We start from the raw sequence: 23806 nt of genomic DNA, 5'->3' as shown, positions 1-23806 counted from the left end.
TAACCACTGGACTGCCAGGGAATTCCTGAATGGTGTTTTAAATGATGGCTGCGCAGGGAGTGCCAAAAAATGAGATTCAAAAATGGGTGTGGGGACTTCACTCGTGGTCCGGTGGTTAAGACTCCGCGCAGGGGGTGCGGGTTCGATCCCTGGTCTCGGGGAACTAAGATCCCGCATGCCTCGTGGTCAAAAATGAAAAAAAATGGTGTGGCGTGATGTTAAGTGAAAGATGCCAGGCTCCGAAGCCCACCTGCTATATGATTCCACTTATGTGACACTCTGGAAAGGGCAAAACCAGAGACAGGAAGTGGATCAGTGGTTAGTAGGGAGTGGGTGTGGGGGGAGGGAGGGAACTGACTACAAAGGGCGTGTGGGAAATTTTGGGAGGGGTGGAAATACTCTGGATTATATCATGACTGCATGCGTTTATGAAACTCACTGAACTGCATACCTAAAAGTAGTGAGTTTTACTGTATGTAAATTACACCTCAATAAGTGACTTTTTTTTTTTTTTTTTTTTTTTGCGATACGCAGGCCTCTCACTGCTGTGGCCTCTCCCATTGCGGAGCATAGGCTCCGGACGTGCAGGCTCAGCGGCCACGCCTCACGGGCCCAGCCGCTCCACGGCATGTGGGATCTTCCTGGACCGGGGCACGAACCCGTGTCCCCTGCATCGGCAGGCAGACTCTCAACCACTGCGCCACCAGGGAAGCCCTCAATAAGTGACTTTTTTAAAAAATTGGAAGCCTAGGGGACACAGATTGTTGTGGGGCAGTGAGGGGAGAGTCCAGAGGCGAATGAGGGCCCCTGAGCTGAGTCCTGAGACGCTCTGGAATAGAGGAATTGAGTGTCAAGTACCAAAGGGGTCAAGTAAGGTGAGACCTAGAAGGTTTACTCACCAACAGTTGGTGGGGGAACGTTTCCCTTGGATGTGACAACCAGGCCACCGATGACCTTGACCAGAGCAGATAGTTTCACCCCATTTAGGGTCCCCATCTTCCCCATATAGGGTCCCCATCCTTCCCCCCCTCACTGTGTAGGGCCCCATCCTTTCCAGGGTTCCCAGCAGACAGTGAGCTGATCAGGAGCCCCAGGAAGGCTGAGCGAAAGCACAGCAAAGGGAAGGGCCCAGCACATTTCTGGGAAATAGCAGTGATGGGGATCCCCGAGGCAACGTGAGTCCTGCCACCAGCACCATAATTTAGGGCCAACTGCAAAGTGAAAATGCAGGGCTCCTGTTCAACACTTACTAAGGTTTCAAGATGGCAACAGCAGAGCATTAAACCAATCTCAGGGCCCTTCTAAGTGTGGATGGCATGCCTGTGAAGCTGGCCCTGCTGCCACCTGAGAGCTGGGTTCCCAAGAAAGCACAGTAGACCACAGGATCTGGCTGGGGAGGCCCAGCCTCCTCTGCAACTAGGACTCCCAGGCTTCACCAGAACCAGGACATGCTTCAGGGCTGCCACCTGCTGGCTATGTCAGGCCACTGCACCTCCCTTCGGAGAGAAGGACGGTTGGGTGGAGCAGGAAAAGCGGCTTGTTGATCTCCAGGTGACCCAACCCTTCCTTTCACTGAAGAGAAAACAGCCCCTGAGGGGCATTCCGTCCGAGGTCACACTGGCCATAACTGTCGCGCTTGAACCTCTCCGTTCTGTACAACCTCACAAAGTAGAGATGATACTCCCATGGAGATGAGGAAAGGAAATTAACAATTTGAGTTCCCTGGCTACTGTGGTTGCCTCCCATGACCCTTCTCTTGTCTAGGCACTCCCCTGATGATTCTGTGGGTACCCACCAGCCCAAGTGCTGACCCACCTGGGCCTGGGGCTGGAAGAGGCAGCATAACCTCATTACCTGGCCGCAGAGTGGGCCCATAACCCAAGGACAGTGGAGGGGACTTCTTTTTGGCCGGGGCTGCTGGAAAAGACGTTTTCTAGCTCCCTCTGGACACTAAGGTGTGTAGACATGAGGGTCATTGCTTGAACTGCAGCAAGAGGTTTTGCCACCAGGATGAAAGCTGGTCTGAGCGTGAAACTGACATGGGGAAATGGGGAAAGAAAGACAAAAAAGCAAGTACTGGATGACATCTTTGAGCTACTGGATCAAGCCAGCCCTGAAGAGCTGAGAGTCAGGGTACCCAGCACTTTGCAGTGCTGAGAGCCAGTGAATCCCCTTGTGTATTTAAATAGTTTTGAGCAGCTGCTTGCGATGAAAGGTGTCTAATGCAAAATTTCCTCAAACCTCCATCTGTCTCTAGCCCATCTGCTATAATCACGAGTCCTCAAGCCCTTCCGTCTCCCTTGAGTGTTCAAAGGCACCAGGCCTCTCTCTCCAGGGCCTTTGCACAGGCTGTTGCGTCTGCCCAGGCCACTCTCCCCTCCCCCATCTAGCTGACAGATCCCATGGGCCATTATGGTCTCAGCCTAGATGGCATCTCCTCAACGTTGGCTCTTCCTAATTCCGGTTCGCTCCAGAAACATTCGCTGAGCTCCTGCTCTGCCAGGCACCAGGCCAGGCCCACCTCTACCCCCCACCCCACCCCCCGCCCCTCATGGGGAGCTCTGGAGATGCAGCAACATGAATCAAAGGGTCACACTCATGTCCTCAGACGAAGAGAAGAGACCTGGGCCTGGAAGTGAGAGTGTGGCAGGATGACCTGGGGATTTCAAAGAAAGCCAGTGAGACTGGAAAGCAGGGTCAGGGAGTTGGGAGTGGAACTTCCTGTCGTAGGAGCAAGGAGGTGGTGAGGAGGGTTAGGGTGCTAGATACATTGTGAAGGTAGTCAACTGGCCTTCCCTGTTTGCCAAGCTGCCTTCTGATTCAGCTTCCATTGTAGGTCTGCAAAGAAGCTGGTGCTCGTCCAATGAGAGCTGTATTTGTCCCTGAAGGTTAATATATTTTTATATGGATTTTAAAATTGTGATACAATTCACATACCATAATGTATACTCTTTTTTTTTTTAATTTTAACATCTTTATTGGAGTATAATTGCCTTACAATGTTATGTTAGTTTCAGCTTCACAACAAAATGAATCAGTCACATATATACACACGTTCCCGTATCTCTTCCCGCTTGCGTCTCCCTCCCTCCCACCCTCCCCATCCCACCCCTCCAGGCGGTCACAAAGCACCGAGCTGATCTCCCTATGCTATGCGGCTGCTTCCCACTAGCTATCTACCTTACGTTTGGTAGTGTATATATGTCCATGCCTCTCTCTCGCTTTGTCACCGTTTACCCTTCCCCCTCCCCATAGCCTCAAGTCCATTCTCTAGTAGGTCTGTGTCTTTATTCCTGTTTCACCCCTGAGTTTTTCATGACATTTTTTTTTCTTAAATTCCATATATATGTGTTAGCATACAGTATTTGTCTCTCTCTTTCTGACTTACTTCACTCTGCATGACAGACTCTAGGTCCATCCACCTCATTACAAATAGCTCAATTTCGTTTCTTTTTATGGCTGAGTAACATTCCATTGTATATATGTGCCACATCTTCTTTATCCATTCATCCGATGATGGACACTTAGGTTGTTTCCATCTCTGGGCTATTGTAAATAGAGCTGCAATGAACATTGTGGTACATGACTCTTTTTGAATTATGGTTTTCTCAGGGTATATGCCCAGTAGTGGGATTGCTGGGTCATATGGTAGTTCTATTTGTAGTTTTTTAAGGAACCTCCATACTGTTCTCCACAGTGGCTGTATCAATTTACATTCCCACCAACAGTGCAAGAGTGTTCCCTTTTCTCCACACCCTCTCCAGCATTTATTGTTTCTAGATTTTTTGATGATGGCCATTCTGACTGGTGTGAGATGATATCTCATTGTAGTTTTGATTTGCATTTCTCTAATGATTAGTGATGTTGAGCATTCTTTCATGTGTTTGTTGGCAGTCTGTATATCTTCTTTGGAGAAATGTCTATTTAGGTCTTCTGCCCATTTTTGGATTGGGCTGTTTGTTTTTTTGTTATTAAGCTGCATGAGCTGCTTATAAATTTTGGAGATTAATCCTTTGTCAGTTGCTTCATTTGCAAATATTTTCTCCCATTCTGAGGGTTGTCTTTTGGTCTTCTTCATGGTTTCCTTTGCTGCGCAAAAGCTTTTAAGTTTCATTAGGTCCCATTTGTTTACTTTTGTTTTTATTTCCATTTCTCTAGGAGGTGGGTCAAAAAGGACCTTGCTGTGATTTATGTCATAGAGTGTCCTGCCTATGTTTTCCTCTAAGAGTTTGATAGTTTCTGGCCTTACATTTAGGTCTTTAATCCATTTTGAGCTTATTTTTGTGTATGGTGTTAGGGAGTGATCTAATCTCATACTCTTACATGTAGCTGTCCAGTTTTCCCAGCACCACTTATTGAAGAGGCTGTCCTTTCTCCACTGTACATTCCTGCCTCCTTTGTCAAAGATAAGGTGACCGTATGTGCGTGGGTTTATCTCTGGGCTTTCTATCCTGTTCCATTGATCTATATTAAATGTACAATTCTGGGGTTTTGGTGGTTTTTATTCTGGCATCTTCACAAAGTTGTGCGACTATCACAACTGTCTAATTCTAGAACATTTTCATGACCTCAGAAAGAGACCCTATGCCCATCAGCAGTCATCCCCCATTTCCCTCTTCCCCTAGTCCCTGGAAACTACTAATCTCCTTTCTGTCTCTAAAGATTTGCTAATGTTGGATACTTCACATAAATGGAATTATAAAATATGTGGTATTTTGGATCTTCTTTCACTGAACACATTTTCAAAGTTCATCCATGTTGTAGCACAGAGAAGTACTTTCCTTTTATTGCTGAATAATATTCCATTGCGTGGAGAGGCCACATTTTGTTTATCCATTCATCATTTGTTAGACGCTTAGGTTGTTTCACTTTTTTGTCTACTGTGAATAATGCGCGTGTGAACACTCATGTGCAAGTTTTTTTTGTCATGTGTGAGTTTTTGTATGGACGCACGCTCTCATTTCCCCTGGCTGTATACCTAAGAGTGGATTTGTTGGATTACATGGTAACTCTATGTTTAACCCTTTGAGGAACTGCCAGACAATTTTCCAAAGCAGCTGCACCATTTTACACTCCCACCAGTAGTGCACAAGGCTTCCAACTTCTCCACATCCTCACCAACACTTGTTATTAGCTGACTTTTTGATTATTGCCATCCTAGGGGCTGTGAAGATGCATCTCGCTGTGGTTTTGATTTGCATTTACCTTGTTGGCTAATGATGTTGAGCATCTTTTCTTTATTCAGTATTTGTTATATCTTCTTTGGAGAATGTTTATTCAAATCCTTTGCCCATTCTTTAATCGGGTGTTTTGTTTTTGTTGTTGAGCTATACGAGTTCTTTGTGTATTCTGGATATTAACCCCTTATATGATTAACAAATATTTTCTCCCATTATATATTATTATCTTTTCACTTTCTTGATAGTGTACTTTGCAACACAAAAGTTTTTTTTTTTTATTTTGCTGAAGTCCAGTGTATCTCTTTTTTCTTTTGTTGCTTATGCCTGTGGTGTTATATCTAGGAAACCATTGCCTACCCTAAGATCAGGAAGATTTCCGCCTATGGTCTTTTTTTTCTTTCATTTTTGGCTGCGTTGGGTCTTCGTTGCCGTGAACGGGCTTTCTCTAGCTGCGGCGAGCGGGGGCTACTCTTCGTTGTGGTGTGCGGGCTTCTCATTAAGGTGGCTTCTCTTGTTGTGGAGCACAGGCTCTAGGCTCGTGGGCTTCAGTAGTTGTGGCACGTGGGCTCAGTAGTTGTGGCTCACGGGCTCTAGAACGCAGGCTCAGTAGTTGTGGCACACGGGCTTAGTTGCTCTGCGGCATGTGGGATCTTCCCGGACCAGGACTCAAACCCGTGTCCCCTGCAGTGGCAGGCGGATTCTTAACCATTGCGCCACCAGGGAAGTCCCCACCTACGTTTTCTTCTAAGAGTTTTATAGTTTTAGCTCTTACATTTGCGTCATTGATCCATTTTGAGTTAATTTTTGTAAATGGTAGGAGATAGGTCTCCAGTTTCATTCTTTTGCATGTGGATATCCAATCACCCCAGCACCATTTGTTGAATAGATTGTTTTCCCACTGAATTATTTTGGCACCTTTGTCAAAATCAACTGACTATAAATGTATGGGTTTATTTCTGGATTTTCAGATCTATTTCTTTGATATGTATGTCTATTCTTATGCCACTACCACACAGTCTTGACTACCGTAGCTTTGTAGTAAGTTTTGAAATTAAAAAGTGTGTCTACCAAATTTGTTCTTTTCCAAAATTGTTTTGGCTATTCTGGGTCTCTTGAATTTTTATATGAGTTTTAGGATCAGCTTGTCAACTTCTACAACGCAGGCAGCTGGTATTTTGATAGGGATTGTGTTGAATCTGAGATCAATTTGGGGAATGTTGCCATCTTAACAAAATTAAGTTTTCTAATGCATGAATACAGGATTTCTTTCAGTGTAATTTTCAGTGTACAAGTCTTGTACTCTTGTTAAACTTGTTCCTAAGTGTTTTATTCCTTTTGATGCTAGCGTTAACAATTGTTTTCTTAATTCCATTTTTGATTGTTCATTGCTATTGTATTGAAATACAATTGACTTTTGCCCCTGGGTCTTGTATCCTGCCATCTCGCTGAACTTTTGATTAGCTCTAATAGTTTTTTGTGAATCCCACTGGATTTCTATATATAAGATCATGTCATCTGCACGTAGAGATAGTTTACTTCTCTCTTTCCAAACTGGATGACTTTTTTTCTCCCCCAAATCACCCTGGATATAACCTCCAGTACAGTGTTGACTAGAAGTGGTAAGAGCAGACATCTTTGTTTAGTTCCTATTCTCAAGGGAAAAAACTTTCAGTCTTTCACTATTGAGTATGATGTTAGCTGTGCGTTTTTTGTAAATGCCCATTATCAGATTGAGGAAGTACTCTTCTATTTCTTGTTGAGTGTTTTATCATTAAAGGCTATTGGAGTTTGTGAAATGCTTTTTCTGCATCTATTGAGGTCAGTACAGTATATGGTTTTTGTCCTTTACGGTTAACACATTTTTAAAAGCAGTTACCTGTGCAGGTAGAGGAAAAGGAACCAGGAGAATGGGAGACAGGAGTGCAAGAGAGACTTTTTACTGTATATTCTTGTATATTTTTTGGTTTCTTGCATGTATTTCTTATTCAAAAATGAAATAATCTTTTAGAAAATTGTGGCAACATAATATAAAATTTACCATATTAAACATTTTTAAGCATACAGCTCAGTAGTGTTAAGTATATTCACATTGTTGTGCAACCTCCAGAACTTTTTCATCTTGCAAAACTGAAACTCTATACCCATTAAACAACTCCGCATTGCCCCTCCTCCCAGCCCCTGGCAACCACCATTCTACTTCCTGTCTCTATGAATTTGACTACTCTAGGTGCCTCATATAGTGAAATCATACAGTATGTGTCTTTTTTGTGACTCACTTATTTCACGTAGCATAATATCTTCAGGGTTCATCCATGTCGTAGCATGAGTTAGAATTTCCTTTCCTCGTGTTTATCCATTCACTCATTGATGGATCTCTGGGACCTTTGGCTATTGTGAGTAATAGCCAAACACGGCTGTTGAACAAGGGCGTGCGATGTCTTTCAGACCCTGCTTTCAATTCTTTTGGATATATACCCAGAAGTGTTACTTCTGGATTGCACAGTAGTTCTGTTTTTAATTTTTTGAGGAACCACTATAGTGTTTTCCATAATAGCTGCACCATTTTCGTTTATACCAGCAGTGCACAGGGTTCTAAATTTCTCCACATCCTTACCGACATCCGGCTTTTTACAATTTTTATTTATTTATTTATATTATTTTTTAAAAATAAATTTATTTATTTTTTTGGGCTGCGTTGGGTCTTCGTTGCTGCACGCGGGCTTTCTCTAGTTGCGGCGAGCAGGGGCTACTCTTCGTTGCAGTGCGCGGGCTTCTCATTGCGGTGGCTTCTTGTGGAGCACCGGCTCTAGGTGCGCGGACCTCAGTAGTTGTGGCACGCGGGCTCAGTAGCTGTGGCTCGTGGGCTCTAGAGTGCAGGCTCTGTAGTTGTGGCGCACGGGTCCAGGTGCTCTGCAGCATGTGGGATCTTCCCGGACCAGGGCTCGAACCCACGTCCCCTGCACTGGCAGGTGGATTCTTAACCACTGCGCCACCAGGGAAGCCCCTCACCTGGCTTTTTTTTAATAGCAGCCATCCTGATAGGTGTGAGGTATAAATTATCTTTTAAAAGTTCAGGTTTCTGAATCTACAAAGCTGAAGTCCAGACTCTCAACTACTTTTAATCTTACCTTCTTTCAATCTTCCATGAAGGCAGGGCCCTAGACCCAGCTTTGACCCTCCGAGACCCAGGAGGACAACTGGAGGGATGGACAGGAACAGAGAAGAAGGTCCAGTGGGGGACAGTGGGGATTCACGAAAGGCAGGGTGTCCCAGCTCAGGCAAGGTGGCCATGGGCTAGGGTTAGACTGGAGGACCTGGAAGCGGCTGCCTTGTTCTCCACAGCCTCTGGAAACCCATCAGAATTCCTGAGCTCTCTGTGGCTAATCCTGGGTTCCTCCAACAGCTGTAAGTCACGTGGGCACCACTCACAGAATCAGCATTTATTTATTTATAAAATGCAAATGTCTTTTTGTTTTTAATATTTATTTATTTTATTTTATTTTTGTCTGCGCTGGGTCTTAGTTGTGGCATGCAGGATCCTCTGCTGTGGCATGCAGGCTTTTCTCTAGTTGTGGCACGTGGGTTCTGTCGTTGTGGCGTGTGGGCTCTCTAGTTGTGGCCCGAGTGCTCATTAGTTGAGGGTGTGCGGGCTTAGTTGCCCCATGGCATATGGGATCTTTGTTCCCTGACCAGAGATCGAACCCGTGTCCCCTGCATTGGAAGGCGTATTCTTAACTACTGGACCACCAGGGTAGTCCCTGAATCAGCATTTATTGAGCACCACCTGTTCGCTGACACTGTGCAGAGCCCAGGGTTAAAAGTACAAATCCCACAGGACCTCAAGAAACTCACTGCAGAGTAGGAAAACAGACATGGAAGCATACTCACCCAAAGGCACTGTGACAGCTGGTGCTTTACAAGTAGAAATGAGTTTCCAACCCAGTCTGCAGATAACGGGGGTCTCCAGGAAGAGGTGGCTGAGTCAGAAGGTCAACCAGGAGGCCAGGGGTGGGGGGAGGTTGTCTCAGTCAGGGGAAGGAGCACAGGAGAGGGTGCAGGTGGGACAGAGGCCAGAGGGCCCATTAGGGGAAGGCCAGTGGTTCAGTTGCCTGAAGCCTGGAGGTCACAGCTGGGCACAGAACCAGGACTAGGGTGAGACAAGTGAGGCAGTTGCCTTGGATACAAAGTTGAAGGCCAAAAACTCAGTAATCAACACAATGTTTTAATGCAAAACATGAAACACATATTCCGGGAGAGAAAACTGAATATTTTAAGAATGTCAGTCTTTCCAAAAGTAGTACAAGGAAATTCATGATGAACAAAATATCAAGTTTTAAATGAACACAGGATCAGTAATAGTGTTGTGTAAGCCATAGTGGAGGCTGAGGCCAAAGAAATATCAGTAATTCTCATCCTGAGGGTTTTTAAAATTCGATTTTGTGTTCATTGTGTATTCTTCACGTTAATGAAAAAATACTGCACTGAAATACTACTTATCTTGATCACTCAGTTTCTGGTGCCCCTTAGATCTTGTTCCTGAGACAAATGCCTCGCTCGCCTCACCTTAGTCCCCTTCTCTGCAGCAGGAAGTGGGCTTTCATTGGTGGGCTGTGGCACTGGGGGTTCACCGTGCAGGGTAGGAGAAGTCATTGAAATCTTTCATTTATTAGAATGTGTTTGTATCTGTAGATTTAAAAAACTGATGTGGCAGGAATTCCCTGGCAGTCCAGTGGTTAGGACTCCGCGCTTTCATTGCCGAGGGTGTGGGTTCAATCCCTGGTCGGGGAACTAAGATCCTGCAAGCTGCGTGGCGCAGCCAATAAAACAAAAAAAACCTGATGTGGCTACACGCAAATTAAGATGGGGGGCAAGACTGGTGTCAGGGAGGCCAGTTCAGAATTGCTGCCTTAATCTAGGCAGGATGACGAAGCTCGAAGTAAGAAGGAAGCTGTGGGAAGAGTAGGGGAGTGATTCCAAAGACTCCCAAGGGCCAGGCTGTGGGAAGCCCCTGCCTTGGGGGCTGAGGGGGACGGTCGGGTCTAAGACTGTGTCCGGCCCTGGACTGGGAGGGCCAGTTGCTGTGTCTCGTTTAAGAAGGTATGAAAGACGGCGGTTCAGAGCGGAGGAAGCAGCTGAATTCAGTTTGTGATGCTTGGAATTTGAAGATCTATAGGACACCAAAGGGAGCTGCCTGGAGCCCAGGAGGAAAGAGGCTCTGCAGAGACCCTGATTTGGGCGCTGTCAGGGGACAGTCGTCCCCGGGAGGTGGAACCAAAACCAGAGAGGGTACCCCAAGCAGAGGGGCAGGAGGTGGGGGTATGTACAGAAGGGAGTTGAGGCCACGGGGGGCCCTATTCTTCCAAAAGAAGACACCAGCAGACAGGAATTATCGTAATTGTCACACCATACTCCATTCATTGAATGGACATTTCCTAAGCATCTTTTATGCACCAGGCACTGTCTGGGCACTTAAGAGGCACTAAGCCGTCCTGGCAGTAAGCTCCGCCCCCCCACCCCCACCCCCGAGCCTACATTCTGGGTTACTCTTCTGTGTTAGTTACACAGGTACGCTTACCTTTAGTCTCAAATTGGTGTGGACCAAGGGGTAGCCCCTTCATTTGGGAATCCTCACTCAATCTTGTCCTCTTGTTTCTTTTCTAAGCTTCCAACTCTCCCTCTACTGGGTCCTTCCCCATAGGCTATAAGCTATGGGGAAGCTTGAGCTGCGACCACTCCCTCTCCCAGGAGTGCTTCCTCCAGGGGCCCTACACTTAGCACTGCCACTTTTCCATCCGCAGCAGTGTGGCTTCTTCCCCATCACACTTGCCAAAATCTCCAACATCTTTTAATACCAAATCCAGTAGACCCTCTCAGGCCTCACCTTATTTGACTTTTTTGTGGCATTGGATACTGTTCTTTCTTCCTTTTTTCTTGAAACCCTTTCTTCCCTTGGCTTCCAAAACTCCCCTTTTCTAGCTTGGCTTCTGCCTCTGGGCCTTCTCCCACCCTAGATGTTTTCCACCACTGGGTCTGGGTCTGCCCAGCCTTCTCCTCTCCTCACTCTGGCTGCTATGCTAGGCTGGTCCCTCATGCCATCTGTGTCTGCAGCTGTGTGACCACCTCCATAGAGCCAGCTGCCTAAAGCAGCGGTCCCCAACCTTTTTGGCACCAGGGACTGGCTGTGGAAGGCAGTTTTTCCACGGACGGGGGGATGCGGTGGGGAGAGAGGATGGTTCAGGAGGTGATGGGAGCGACGGGGAGCGGCAGATGAAGCTTCGCTCACTCACCCACCGCTCACCTCCTGCTGTGCGGCCCGGTTCCCAACAGGCCGCAGACCGGTATCGGTCCCCTGCGGGTTGGGGACACCTGGCCTAAAGCGATGGGTATTTCTTATGCATGCATCATGTCAACATTGAACTCAGGAGCTTCCCCCCCGACCTGCAGCCCTGCTGGTATCACTCCACACACATACACACACTCAACAGATAATGGAAATAAATGATCTGTTCTCCCTCTCTATTCAAGTCACGAAGTCTGTCAATAATAACAATAGCTAATACTGAGGGCTTATTACACATCTCACTTAATACTCATAACAACCCAAATGTCAGGTACTATTATTATACGCATTTTATAAAGAAACTGGGATGACAGAGCAGGGTCTCAATTTAAATCCTAGTTCCTAGCTGTGTGACCCTAGACAAGTTAACTTATCTATGCCCCAGTTTCTGTAAAATTGTGATAATTTTTTTCTAAGAGTAAATGAATTTATATATATATTATGTATAAAGAACTGGAATAGTGCTTGGAACTTCGTAAGTATTATATATTAGCTATTACTGTTTTTCTGTCCCAGGCTGGCTCCAAAGCAAGGCACTTGAACACTAAGCTATACTGGCTTTCTCCACTGCTCCTTTTACCTAAATACTTCATTCATTCTACAAATAATTTTCACCACTACTTATGTCAGGCAATGCTTGAGGCGCCAGGAATATAGCAAAGAACAAAGTCTGCATTCTCGTGGCTGGGGAAGGAGCAAACAGACAGTAAACAGACAAGAAAAATGCCAGGTAGTGGTAAGCACCTGCAGAGGACTCGGTTAGGGTGATGTGGTAGGGAGCCTCTGGGCGGCACTTTTCATTGGAGGGTTGGGGAAAGGCCTCTCAAGAGGTGATGTAAACTGAGATCTGAATGACAAGCCAGCCACGCCAGTATTTCTATAACTCATCCCCGTCACTTGATCATGCACTGCTCTCTCCAGCCTCTTCCCATGAGTGCCCCAAGCTTGCTCTGTGCCAAACTGCTCGCAAACACGGGGGTCTTACTCCACCATGCCTTGGCTTATGCTGTTCTTTCCGTCCCCCATCACCCAGTAAGTGTCCCCTTGGTCCCCATCCCAGAGTTTAAAATGAGAACCTCCTCAGGGTGCTCTCCACAGATCATCAGAAAGCAGGGTGCAGACCAGAGAACTGGCCCCAGCTTCCTTCCTGATCACAGAGCCCCAGTGGGTAGCTGTGAGTTTCCTATTCACTCAGTCACAGGAGCCTCCTAGGAAGAGTGGCAAAATAACTTGATTGCTCACAGAATCCCCACCAGCCCTTGTTAAAATACAAAATCCTGGGGCTTCCCTGGTGGCACAGTGGTTGAGAGTCCGCCTGCCGATGCAGGGGACATGGGTTCATGCCCCGGTCCGGGAGGCTCCCACATGCCGCGGAGCGGCTGGGCCTGCGAGCCATGGCCACTGAGCCTGCGCGTCCGGAGCCTGTGCTCCGCAATGGGAGAGGCCACAACAGTGAGAGGTCCGCGTACCGCAAAAAAAAAAACAAAAAAAACAAAAACAAAAAACAAACAAAAAAAATCCTGGGCCCAATGCCACACCTCTTTAATTAGAAACTCCAGAGGTGATTCTGAACATTAGTTCAGTTAGGGAAATATCATCACAGCTGAAGGGATCTTGGTTTTGTACCAGGCACCAGGTGCCCAGGATGTAACCATCCTACCTGGGCAGGCTCAAAACTGAAGAAAGTGCTCTAGGTTAAGTTTGACACCAATTAAGTTTTGCCACAATGACCCATCTGAATAATTGGCAAAAACACAACGCAAGGGCAACTTTCTGTGCTTCCGCCAACAAGGGAACTTTTCTTTGACTCTTTGATTGACTCCTAGACCATCTGGTGACACTGATTTGGCAGCCACCATTTTAAAATAGCTGCTTTAGTCCCAAATAACAAAGAGGGAACTTTTGAGTGGCCAAAGGCCCTGCACTGTGGTTGGCCTGACCAAGTTCTTCTCCCCATCCCGCAGTCGTAACATCCAGTGACCACCAGGGTGTTTCCCACTGGTAAAATTACCTAGTGCATGAGGTTTCTTGAGATTAAATATTATGTTTGTGCGCTGCTCACAGTAAACCTCACAAACATACGCAACTGTCTATATCAGCGGCTCTCAGAAGGCAGCGTCAGGCACGTGGGCCGGGGGGAGTCACCAGCAGACAGGGGGACTTTCTGGCTCCCGGTTCGTTAGCGGGCGGGACGAAGGTGGTCCCTCAACGCGGTGGACCCTGAATTCCCGACGGTCTCGGGCTAATTAGGAAACTAGGCAAACTCTTTATCTTTCCTCCCTCCAGGAGGCTCTGCGTGGAGTGCGGGCCGGGGTCGCGCGTGGAGACTCCCAAGAAACTCAAGACCTCCACAGTCGACAAGACCCCGACACACTGGGGAGCCGAAAACCACCACCGCTCTCCACCGCCCGGGAATTAGGGAACACGCGGCGCCAAAAATGTCCGTCCCACAGCGCAGGCGCCGCGAGCGCGGGCCGTGGATAGGCACTCCGGGAACCGCGCGCTCACGGCCCAATCAGCGCTGGTCTTGCACAAAGCGAGTCCCGCCCCTAGGCCGCCGCCACGAATCCCCTCCCCCCTTCTCTGGCCTCCTCTGCCCGCCCACTCCTGCCCGTGCCCCGCCCCTCGCCGTTCTCAGGTAGAGGCTCGCGATTGGCTTATGGGAGGGACGCGAACTCTGGTTGGTCGCGGCGGAGTCACGAGGGCGCCGTCGTCGCCTTTCCAGAGGCGATTACTGGGCAGGCTCAGTCTTTCGCCTCAGTCTCGAGCTCTAGCTGGCAGCCAAGCGTACGAGCTCTGCGATCAGCGGCCGCCATCGACGTTGCTTCGCTTCTTCTAGGCTCATCTGCGCCACTCGCTCGCCACACACTCCGCAGTCCTAAGCCGCTATCATGGTAAAGCTTGCAAAGGTAAGAGGCCTTGCCCGCGCGAGCACGGACGTCAAGGCCTGTTTTCCGAGGAGCGCGCGCGCGACGCCGCCAGGAGGAGGGCCTGCGCGCCACCCCGGGCTCCTTCGAGGGCGCCATAGTGCGGGAAGTCTCGCGCGATTAGCTGGGAGGTCTCGCGGCTTTTGGCTGTGTGGTAGCGACGTGAAGAGCTTCGGCAGGTGGGGCGGATGGTCGATGCGGCGGGGAAGGACTTGGGGGCTGAGCGCGGGAAGGGGGCGCTGGGCCCCGGACGGATGAGGCCAAACTCCTGCGACGGGCCCGAGCGGAGCCCCGCCTCCTGACGCATGTGCCCCGGCTCGCGGCCCGCCACGTGGGCCGCGCCGCGTGGGTCCTGGCGCCTGCTGAGGGCCCCGGGTCCTGGGGCGGAGAGCGGCGGCCCACGGGGTCGCAGCTCCGGGCGGGCGGCAGGTGGGCTCCGGAAGGAGGCCCTGCCGCGTGCTTTTTGCGCAGGGCTGCGCGCACATGGTGGCCTGCGACTTACCCCCACGTGGCCCTGCCGGGGATGAAAGGGGCGGGGTTGATAACCTGGGAAAGGAAAACTTAATGGAAGACTAAAGGTTAAGACGTGATTTGTTTTTTTTTTTTAAGACTGCCCTAATTTAAATTCAGACGAGGGTGGTGGGATTAGGTGCCACAACTTACCCCAAAGGCTTTTTTAAGGTGGTTTTCCCCAGGTGAAGGGCCATGGATTGTTAGCTGTTACAGTGGTCCGATTGTAGGCGCTACTGAAAAGTTGTGCCGCGATGCAAGGTTCGATTCTGGCTGGATGTATAGTTTTTAAAATGGGTGTGCTTAAAGGACGCAGCAAGAAGAGAGAGACCGTTTTCTTGAAGTTGCGTTTTTATCCTAAGGTTGGTTTTTGAAGAACTTGACAGGAAATATGTGGGAAGTTGAGAATTCACCTGTGTTACCATTGGTATGAAGAGTAGTTTTTACGTTAATTGTACTTAACAGTATGAAGAGCGGGTTCTGAGGGAGATGATTGCCGTTTTACTCTGAAGAATGGCCTGAAATGTGGGAGGTGTAATGTGTAATGCGTCTGTTTTAGGCCGGTAAAAATCAAGGTGACCCCAAGAAAATGGCTCCTCCCCCAAAGGAGGTAGAAGAAGATAGTGAAGATGAGGAAATGTCAGAAGATGAAGAGGATGATAGCAGTGGAGAAGAGGTAATTGTATATAGTTTAACGCAGAATTGTGTTAAACTACAAAATGGAGAGTTAAAAGCACGTGGTATTGGATGTCTGAAAATACTGGCAAAAAATAGGATTATATTCATTCATATATGACCTGTTGTAATGGTCCAGCGTTTCACAGTTTTTATTGACCTGTCAAGATACCATAAGAGTAATGAAATTGAGAGGAAAGGTGTGGAGTTTTCATGTGCCCTCTGCAGGGCTTGGTGTGATATAATGCAATAATATATTAGTAGTTTTCCACTTTGAACACATTAGCCCCACATACGAGCTGGAGAAACAGCCTGGACAGTTAACTGTCCTGCGTGTGGCAGCTTTGAGCATTGTATGTAGGTCTGAGGTTAGCCTTAACAGATTTCTTGTAGTCTCTAAGTAGGATTAATTGGTCTTTGTTATCCTATATGGGCTTGGTAATACTAAACACTGTTAAAATGTGTGGATTGAGGGTTGCCACCTCCCATTGTGTTAGCACTTAATTAGCACTCCCAGCTACTGTTGGCTAGCTGCAAAGACACCTAATTGCTGTATTTGCTCATGTTTCTTATTTAGAATTTAATATTTTATTTTGACACACATAACCTGATAAAACCAATAGTCAACAAAATGTGGTTTTGAGTGTGAGTTAAATGTAGATAAAACGACAGTTTTTTATCAAGCCAGTGTGTTCACTCTTTGTATTAATTTTGCAACGATTCACTTTACAGCTTGACTATTTGATGTTTATTTTCTCTTTGGTCCTAAGAATGAGCATTCAGTGAACTTTATTCCTCCACCCACTGTGAGAGCCCCAAATAATTTAATAACACTTAGCAGGTAGTCCTTTCTATGTGTAAGGCTTTTAATTACATATATCAACTCAATCCTTAAAGCAACGTATAAAGTTGAGTTATTTTCAGATGGGGAAACTATTGAGGCTTCAAATTAAGTTTTAAAACTTTGCCTAAGCCCACGCAGTGGCATCCAGTCTATTTTCAGAGTTCGTGTTAGGGTGTGCTGCCGAACTGTGACTTGAAGCGTACAGAAGGACATGTTACTTGACCCTGTAGTTTAACTTGCTAACATCTAGTGCATGTGGTCTTCATCTAGAGGCAGTGCTAGAATTTAGCATTCATTTATGGGACCAAGGCTCTCTTGAGTTTGGAAACAGGCCTATGTTGGTTTTTATTTATTCTTAAGGTTGTTATTCCTCAGAAAAAAGGCAAAAAGGCTACCACAACTCCAGCAAAGAAGATGATGGTTTCCCCAACAAAAAAGGTTGCAGTTGCCACACCGGCAAAGAAAGCAGTTGTCACCCCTGGCAAAAAGACAGCCGCTACGCCAGCCAAGAAGACAGTTACACCTGCCAAAGCAGTAGCAACACCTGGCAAAAAGGGAGCCACACCAGGCAAAGCATTGGTAGCAACCCCTGGTAAGAAGGGAGCAGCCGCTCCAGCCAAGGGAGCAAAGAACGGCAAGAATGCCAAGAAGGAAGACAGTGATGAGGAAGATGAAGATGACAGTGAAGAGGAGGAGGAGGAGGATGAAGAGGAGGATGAGGATGAATTCGAGCCTGCGGTGATGAAAGCAACTGCTGCTCCTGCCTCGGATGACGAGGATGAGGATGACGAGGATGACGGTGAAGACGACGATGAGGATGACGAGGATGATGAGGATGGTAAGGCATTGTGTTGGGAGTCCTTGGGCTCCTGTTTGCAAGATACATTAGGGGTGAGGCATGGGTGGTAATGCTGTGCTCCTGACGACCTGGGGTGGGTTAGACAAGCATCATCCCAGGGTTTCTCTGGGCTGCTTGTGCACTAGTGGTACCCGTGGTGCCTGTGAATGATTGCCTGCTCCTGAGTAACATGCTTCAAACAGCTCATCCTTATTTTTCACAATGTAGAATTTTGCTTCCAAGTGATTTGTTAATTCTTGCCATAACAACTAAGCACAGTGGCATGGACAAGATTACATTCATTTTCCTTTGGCTTTTCCTAGGACTAGGAACAGAACTGGGATAATTCTGAGTTTTTGACGAGGTGGCTTCTCTTTCAGACTCAGAAGAAGAAGCTATGGAGACTGCAGCAGCCAAAGGAAAGAAAGGTCCAGCAAAAGCTGCTCCTGTGAAGGCAAAGAGCACTGCTGAAGATGAAGATGAGGAAGATGACGAGGAGGACGAGGAGGAGGACGAGGACGAGGAGGAAGACGAGGACGAGGAGGAGGAGGACGAGGAGGAGGACGAGGAGGAGGAAGGTAATCGAGTTATAGGTTCTGAAGTGCATTGGCATGAGCTTTGTTTAAAGGAGATGCTTGAGGATGTGTGGCTACTTGTGGATGACAGATTGTTTGATATCTTGACCAGAACTTGTCAAAGAAGCACCTGGAAAGCGAAAGAAGGAAATGGCCAAACAAAAAGCAGCTCCCGAAGCCAAGAAACAGAAAGTGGAAGGTAACTTAGAGAATTGGGAGGTGGGAAATAACACCTAATAGCACAAGTGATGAACAACAAAGGGACTTAATACTGAAACCTGATGTTATATTGCAATGTGCTGATGTGCTATGTACAGAAATAATTTGACTAATAGTCAAATATACTGGAAAATAGACTAATTTGAGTAAATTTTTTGTACAGCCACAGAACCAACTACATCTTTCAATCTCTTTGTTGGAAACCTGAACTTCAGTAAATCTGCTCCTGAATTGAAAACGGGTATCAGTGACCTTTTTGCGAAAAATGATCTTGCAGTTGTTGATGTCAGAATTGGTGTGTCTAGGTAAGTGTGGGGGAGCTACGCTGTAGTTCTGCACGATACTCGTGGGTCTGCTCATGCTTTTTCCTTCCCCTTTTAGAACCTTAGCCCATTATCCTTAATGTGAGTATGTTAAAGTCGTCAAAGATTAGACATTAATGAATTAAATCATTGGACTATAAAATTGTAAAACCCCCAAATTGAAATTCCCATAATCTTCCTTAACTTTTGATACAGCACAGCCTAGTTTCTAATAATGAGATTTGATGCTTATCTTAGAAGTAGCTATTAGACCTGAGAAGCCATAATAGTGAGTGCTTTTAATCAGACAGGATTTTCCTATCTTAGTGCTTAAACTCGTTTTTTTGGTCATCTGCTATCAGTTGTTAAGGCGCAGTGTAACTAATGAAGATCTCAGAGGTGAACTTGCATCAAGTCTTGGTACTTAGATCCTGCTCTGTAGCCTCAGCTTAAAAGAGCCTGACTCAGTTTTATTAATTGTATAGGTGCTTTTTAATCCTTGTTTGCACCGTCATATTAGTGTTGCCGCTTGCCCAGAATATGTGTTACGTGGCTCTTGTTTGGTGGGTTTTTTTGTTTTTTCCCCCCACCTGTAATTTTTTTTGTCCTCTTCGCCTTAAAGGAAGTTTGGCTATGTGGATTTTGAATCTGCTGAAGACCTGGAAAAAGCCTTGGAACTCACTGGTTTAAAAGTCTTTGGCAATGAAATTAAACTAGAAAAACCAAAGGGAAAAGATAGTAAGAAAGGTATGTAAAGCTTTAGGTAATGATGATACTTGTTAATGACTATGTATCTAATCTAATGTAGACAAACCAGGGTAAGTAGTTTAACTTTTTTTCCTTTGGCTTCCTCATAATGTTGTGAGGATTAAATGAATTAGAATGTTAAATGTTTACAACAGTGCCTGGCACTGCTTGCTAGACTTAATCAAAAAATAATTGGTTAGATGTACCTAAATTAATACAGAGTCCTAAAAAAAATGGAGTCCTTTCCTCACTGGACCTAGAGCAGATCCCTAACTACTCCTTTTGCATCTTTTACCCTTCTCTGTATGCACTTGTCACATTTTAAGTGTGTGTTTATGATCTTTTTATTTTTTAATTTTTTTAAGTAAAAAAAATTTTTTTGGCCATGCCGTGCAGCTTGCAGGACGCTAGTTCTGCGACCAGGGATCGAAGCGTGCCCCCCTGCAGTGGGAGCTCTGAGTCCCAACCACTGGACCGCCAGGGAATTCCCTACACTTTTTTGTTTTTTAATGACATTTTTAATTGAAAAATACTGAACATCTCTTCTATATACAACATAATATTTAGCTGTATTTTAAATATTCAGTGCATAGTTTGTTGTCAGCTGTGACAGCAGTTTGTTTTGCCACTGCTATATCTCCATAATAGCAGAGTGCCTCCTACTTGTAGAAACTCTTTTTTTTAATTTTTAACCTTTTTATTTTATTTTTCTGGCTGTGCTGTGTGGCATGCAGGATCTTAGTTCCCTGACCAGGGATCCAACCCGTGCCCCCTACGTTGGGAACGCAGAGTCTTAACCACTGAACGGCCAGGGAAGTCCCTCAAAATTATTTCTTAAACAGAACTTTTACATTGGTCAGTCTTTGGTGATCTTTGGGGGAAGAATCGTCTTTTAAGCCATCCAGTTCATTTTTGTGTTTTTTAATCTAGAACGAGATGCGAGAACACTTTTGGCTAAAAATCTTCCTTATAAAGTTACTCAGGAAGAATTAAAAGAAGTGTTCGAAGATGCTGTGGAGATCAGATTAGTCAGCAAGGATGGAAAGAGTAAAGGGTATGTTTTGTGTCTACTGCAGTGTTTCATTAAAATTAATGAACTTTACTAATTTATAAAAGAAATGTTGATTTAATTTTCCTGTGTTTGTGATTTTGGGCAAATTAATTATTCTGTAACCTATATCAGTCACCCATCTGTACAGTGGGGATAATGTACTTTAAATTAAGTGATAAAATAGTGATTTTATTGTAAGATGAGCTGATGTATAAAATACTATACACGTGCCTAGCTTACGGTAAATGTTTTGGAAATAACTGTGATTATTGTAGTGAGGTGGACTTAATGTGAACAAATTTTCTAGAAGTGTTTGGCAAACTTTCTGTAGTGGGAGGAAAGTTTAAATTAAAAAGTGGAAGATGGCAGAAACCTTGAACATTTCAATTACTATAAAACAAAGGACATTTTTATTGTACTCATCTGAAATATGGGCATATTGCTGAGATAAAAAAACATCTGTGTTAGAGAATTAATATGGTTTTAAAAATCAAGTGAGTTCTTAATGTTTTTTCCTTTTGTAGGATTGCTTATATTGAATTTAAGACAGAAGCTGATGCAGAGAAAACCTTGGAAGAAAAGCAGGGAACAGAGATAGATGGGCGATCCATTTCCCTGTACTATACCGGAGAGAAAGGTCAAGGTCAAGACCATAGAGGTGGAAAGAATAGCACTTGGACTGGTAAGAATTTATAGGCTTCCTACAGGGTTCTGGAATTGATGGAGGAAAAAGAAATCCTTTGCATCTTTGTCCTTTATAAAGTTGACTGATAAGTTGGATGGAGATGTAGATCAGCAAGTTATACCTGTATTTGTAATTGAGTGTCTTGAATGAGGGTTATATGAAATCTTTGTACTAGAACACAGATAAATCTAGCTTCCTTTGCATGTTTTATACTGTAAAGGACTTAGATCGTGTGCATTTAAAAATTAGAATATGCTGGGAAGACACAGGGCTGTAGTCAGCTTACATCTGAACAGTAGGAGTGGAAGGAAGCAGCATGTAACAGTACATAGTAGCTACGTGATATGTTGAGTACCAGGTAGGGTTCCACTTGTATCAACATTGGTGTGTTAACTCCCAAGCACAGAGATTCTTTAAGAACAATGTATAGCTGTGACTGACGTTGGGAACTACTGCTTCAGTCTTAATTTGACATCTCTTTAATTTGTAGGTGAATCAAAAACCCTGGTTTTAAGCAACCTCTCCTATAGTGCAACGGAAGAAACTCTTCAGGAAGTATTTGAGAAGGCAACGTTTATCAAAGTGCCCCAGAACCAAAGTGGCAAATCTAAAGGGTAAAATAATTAGTATCTTTATGTTGTCAGTTACAGGCTTTTAAGAGTATCTTGTGGAGGTAAAATCATGTTCTGGCCATTAGTAGAAGCTGCACCATTGAAGTGTTTGAAGAAAAAGGCTTGGTGGCATCAGAGGAGCCGTGTGCTTGGTAACTTACTCTAAATGTTGACTCTTTATCCTCAGGTATGCATTTATAGAATTTGCATCATTTGAAGATGCTAAAGAAGCTTTAAATTCATGTAATAAAAGGGAAATTGAGGGCAGAGCCATCAGGCTGGAGTTGCAAGGACCCAGGGGACAACCTAATGCAAGAAGCCGTAAGTTAACTTCATTAACAGGATGTTGTTTGTGGTTGCGTCCTCAGATCTAGAACGTTTGTTTCTGTTGCTGCTGAGTAAATGATACTGGATATGATGACTGATTATCTGAGAAATAACTGATGAAATCTCAAGAAAAGTCCTCTAGATAGTCAAGTTCTGATCCAGCGAAGTCAACACTGAGCAGCACATTTGCCAGGGGTTTACTGTCTTGTATGGTGTTTGTAGCTGCCTGGTTTAGAACTACTTTCACTTGCTTGGGTCGCTGCTTCTCCTGTTTTCCATAAAAGATTCTCAACTGCTCTGGTGATCAGTGTAAACTTGACATGGCATTTGGTCTAAGCCCTTCGCTTTAAACGTTAGTTGACCAGGTTGCTTTTACCCAGACACTCGAGGTGAAATGCTACTACCTTTTGCTAAGATGAGCATTCTTAGCTAGTAGTCAGATACTAGACTGCAACATGCAAGTCCAGCATGCTGTCATACATTGTGACTTTAATAAAAAGTACAATTTTTATTTTTCCTTTCCCAGAGCCATCCAAAACTCTGTTTGTCAAAGGTCTGTCTGAGGATACTACAGAAGAGACATTAAAGGAGTCGTTTGACGGCTCTGTTCGTGCAAGGATAGTCACTGACCGGGAGACTGGATCCTCTAAGGGGTAAGTAAGATGCAGGGAACGTGTGACGTCCACCAGGTGGAGAGTTCCCACCTAAGACGTCTTCTCATTGAGCTCCTTTCTGTCGATCGGTGACAGTTTAGGATTCGCACGAGAAGAAGAGACAATTCACAGAGCTAGCATTGTTGCCTTCTGTCTTCACAGAGGTATATTCCGCTGTTTTGTGGGACATTCTGTTTCAGCTTTCCATAGGGAACTGCCCTCACCTGGGTCTTGCCCCAGCTAAGCGTCACCATCCAACATGTGGGAGTAACTTGGCATTTGTTCCACATGTTGGCTTTATAATGGGCAATTTCGTTTGGTGTTTTTAGGTTTGGTTTTGTAGACTTCAACAGCGAGGAAGAGGCCAAAGCTGCCAAGGAGGCCATGGAAGATGGTGAAATCGATGGAAACAAAGTTACTTTGGACTGGGCCAAGCCTAAGGGTGAAGGTGGCTTCGGTGGCCGAGGAGGAGGCCGAGGTGGCTTCGGTGGCCGAGGAGGAGGCCGAGGTGGCGGCCGAGGTGGATTTGGAGGCCGAGGCCGGGGAGGCTTTGGAGGTAAGGGGCGCGGTGGCCACCCAGCTGTGTGTGCCAGGTAGCCGTGGCAGTGCACTCCTGGACCTGAGCCTGCAGGCCCCGCTTCCTGCACCAGTCCCCACTCGTCCTGCTGGGGAGGGCATGGCTGGCAGCTTTGCAGCCACTCTTCAGTGACGGCTTGCCTTCCTGCAGGGCGAGGAGGCTTCCGAGGAGGCAGAGGAGGAGGAGGAGGAGACCACAAGCCACAAGGAAAGAAGACGAAGTTCGAATAGTTTCTTCTATCCCTGTCTTCCCCTCTTCCATTTGAAAGAAAGGACTCTGAGGTTTTTACTCTGTTACCTGCTCAATGGCAGAGCCTTCTGAGGACATTCCAAGACAGTATACAGCCCTGTGGTCTACTTGGAAATCCGTATAGATAACATTTCAAGGGAGATAACCCTGTTGGTGTTGACTGGATGTTCGTATAAACTTTTTAAAGAGATGAGTGATAGAGCTAACCCTTATCTGTAAGTTTCGAATTTATATTGTTTCCTCCCATGTACAAAACCATTTTTTTCCTACGGAGTTTTTTGGTTTTGTTTTTGTTTTTTTGCGTTGGTGGGTTATAAAGGAAAGCAGAATGTTTTATCATGATTTTTGCTTTAGCAACTTTGGGACAAATTAAAAGTCCTAAACTCTGGTGCCAGACTTGTACTTCCTGTCCTAGAGTGTTTCTCCTGGAATACACTGAGAGTGGAGCATGGCAAATCAGTTCTGCCACTCCAGATCTCCACCCCCTGTGAAAATG

At 45.7% G+C, this 23806-nt stretch overlaps 1 protein-coding gene and 3 non-coding genes across 5 annotated transcripts; all 4 read left to right on the top strand.

Moving 5' to 3' along the window:
* The first annotated feature begins 14267 nt into the window (after positions 1–14267).
* On the top strand, positions 14268–23712 carry NCL (nucleolin). Of its 2 annotated transcripts, none has more exons than XM_049712526.1 (14): positions 14268–14429; positions 15517–15633; positions 16852–17314; positions 17695–17892; positions 18002–18088; positions 18272–18413; positions 19033–19157; positions 20088–20211; positions 20733–20890; positions 21384–21507; positions 21692–21825; positions 22358–22484; positions 22814–23040; positions 23212–23712. In XM_049712526.1, exons 1-14 carry the CDS (start codon positions 14412–14414, stop codon positions 23289–23291), a joined length of 2124 nt encoding a protein of 707 aa, XP_049568483.1. In that variant the 5' UTR covers positions 14268–14411; the 3' UTR covers positions 23292–23712. The 2 variants fall into 2 exon arrangements, with proteins under 2 accessions (XP_049568483.1, XP_049568482.1); XM_049712525.1 differs by having other exon boundaries at positions 16837–17314.
* LOC125965079 (small nucleolar RNA SNORD82) lies at positions 18128–18197 on the top strand. Its single transcript, XR_007478581.1, has one exon. It is a non-coding gene; the product is annotated as a small nucleolar RNA SNORD82 (small nucleolar RNA).
* On the top strand, positions 21914–21993 carry LOC125965080 (small nucleolar RNA SNORD20). Its single transcript, XR_007478582.1, has one exon. It is a non-coding gene; the product is annotated as a small nucleolar RNA SNORD20 (small nucleolar RNA).
* On the top strand, positions 22543–22676 carry LOC125965078 (small nucleolar RNA SNORA75). Its single transcript, XR_007478580.1, has one exon. It is a non-coding gene; the product is annotated as a small nucleolar RNA SNORA75 (small nucleolar RNA).
* Positions 23713–23806: the final 94 nt, after the last annotated feature.

The sequence above is a fragment of the Orcinus orca genome, chromosome 7 (genome assembly GCF_937001465.1).
Source record: "Orcinus orca chromosome 7, mOrcOrc1.1, whole genome shotgun sequence".
NCBI classification, from domain to species: domain Eukaryota; kingdom Metazoa; phylum Chordata; class Mammalia; order Artiodactyla; family Delphinidae; genus Orcinus; species Orcinus orca.
Note: the sequence above shows the minus strand (reverse complement) of the source record. Positions and strands in the feature narration are given on the sequence as shown.

Excerpts from the sequence above, each read along its gene's own strand:
- NCL (XM_049712525.1), top strand. Across the intron at positions 17,893-18,001 it reads GGAGGACGAGGAGGAGGAAG|AACTTGTCAAAGAAGCACCT; the intron begins GTAATCGAGTTA and ends TATCTTGACCAG. Across the intron at positions 18,414-19,032 it reads GTCAGAATTGGTGTGTCTAG|GAAGTTTGGCTATGTGGATT; the intron begins GTAAGTGTGGGG and ends TTCGCCTTAAAG.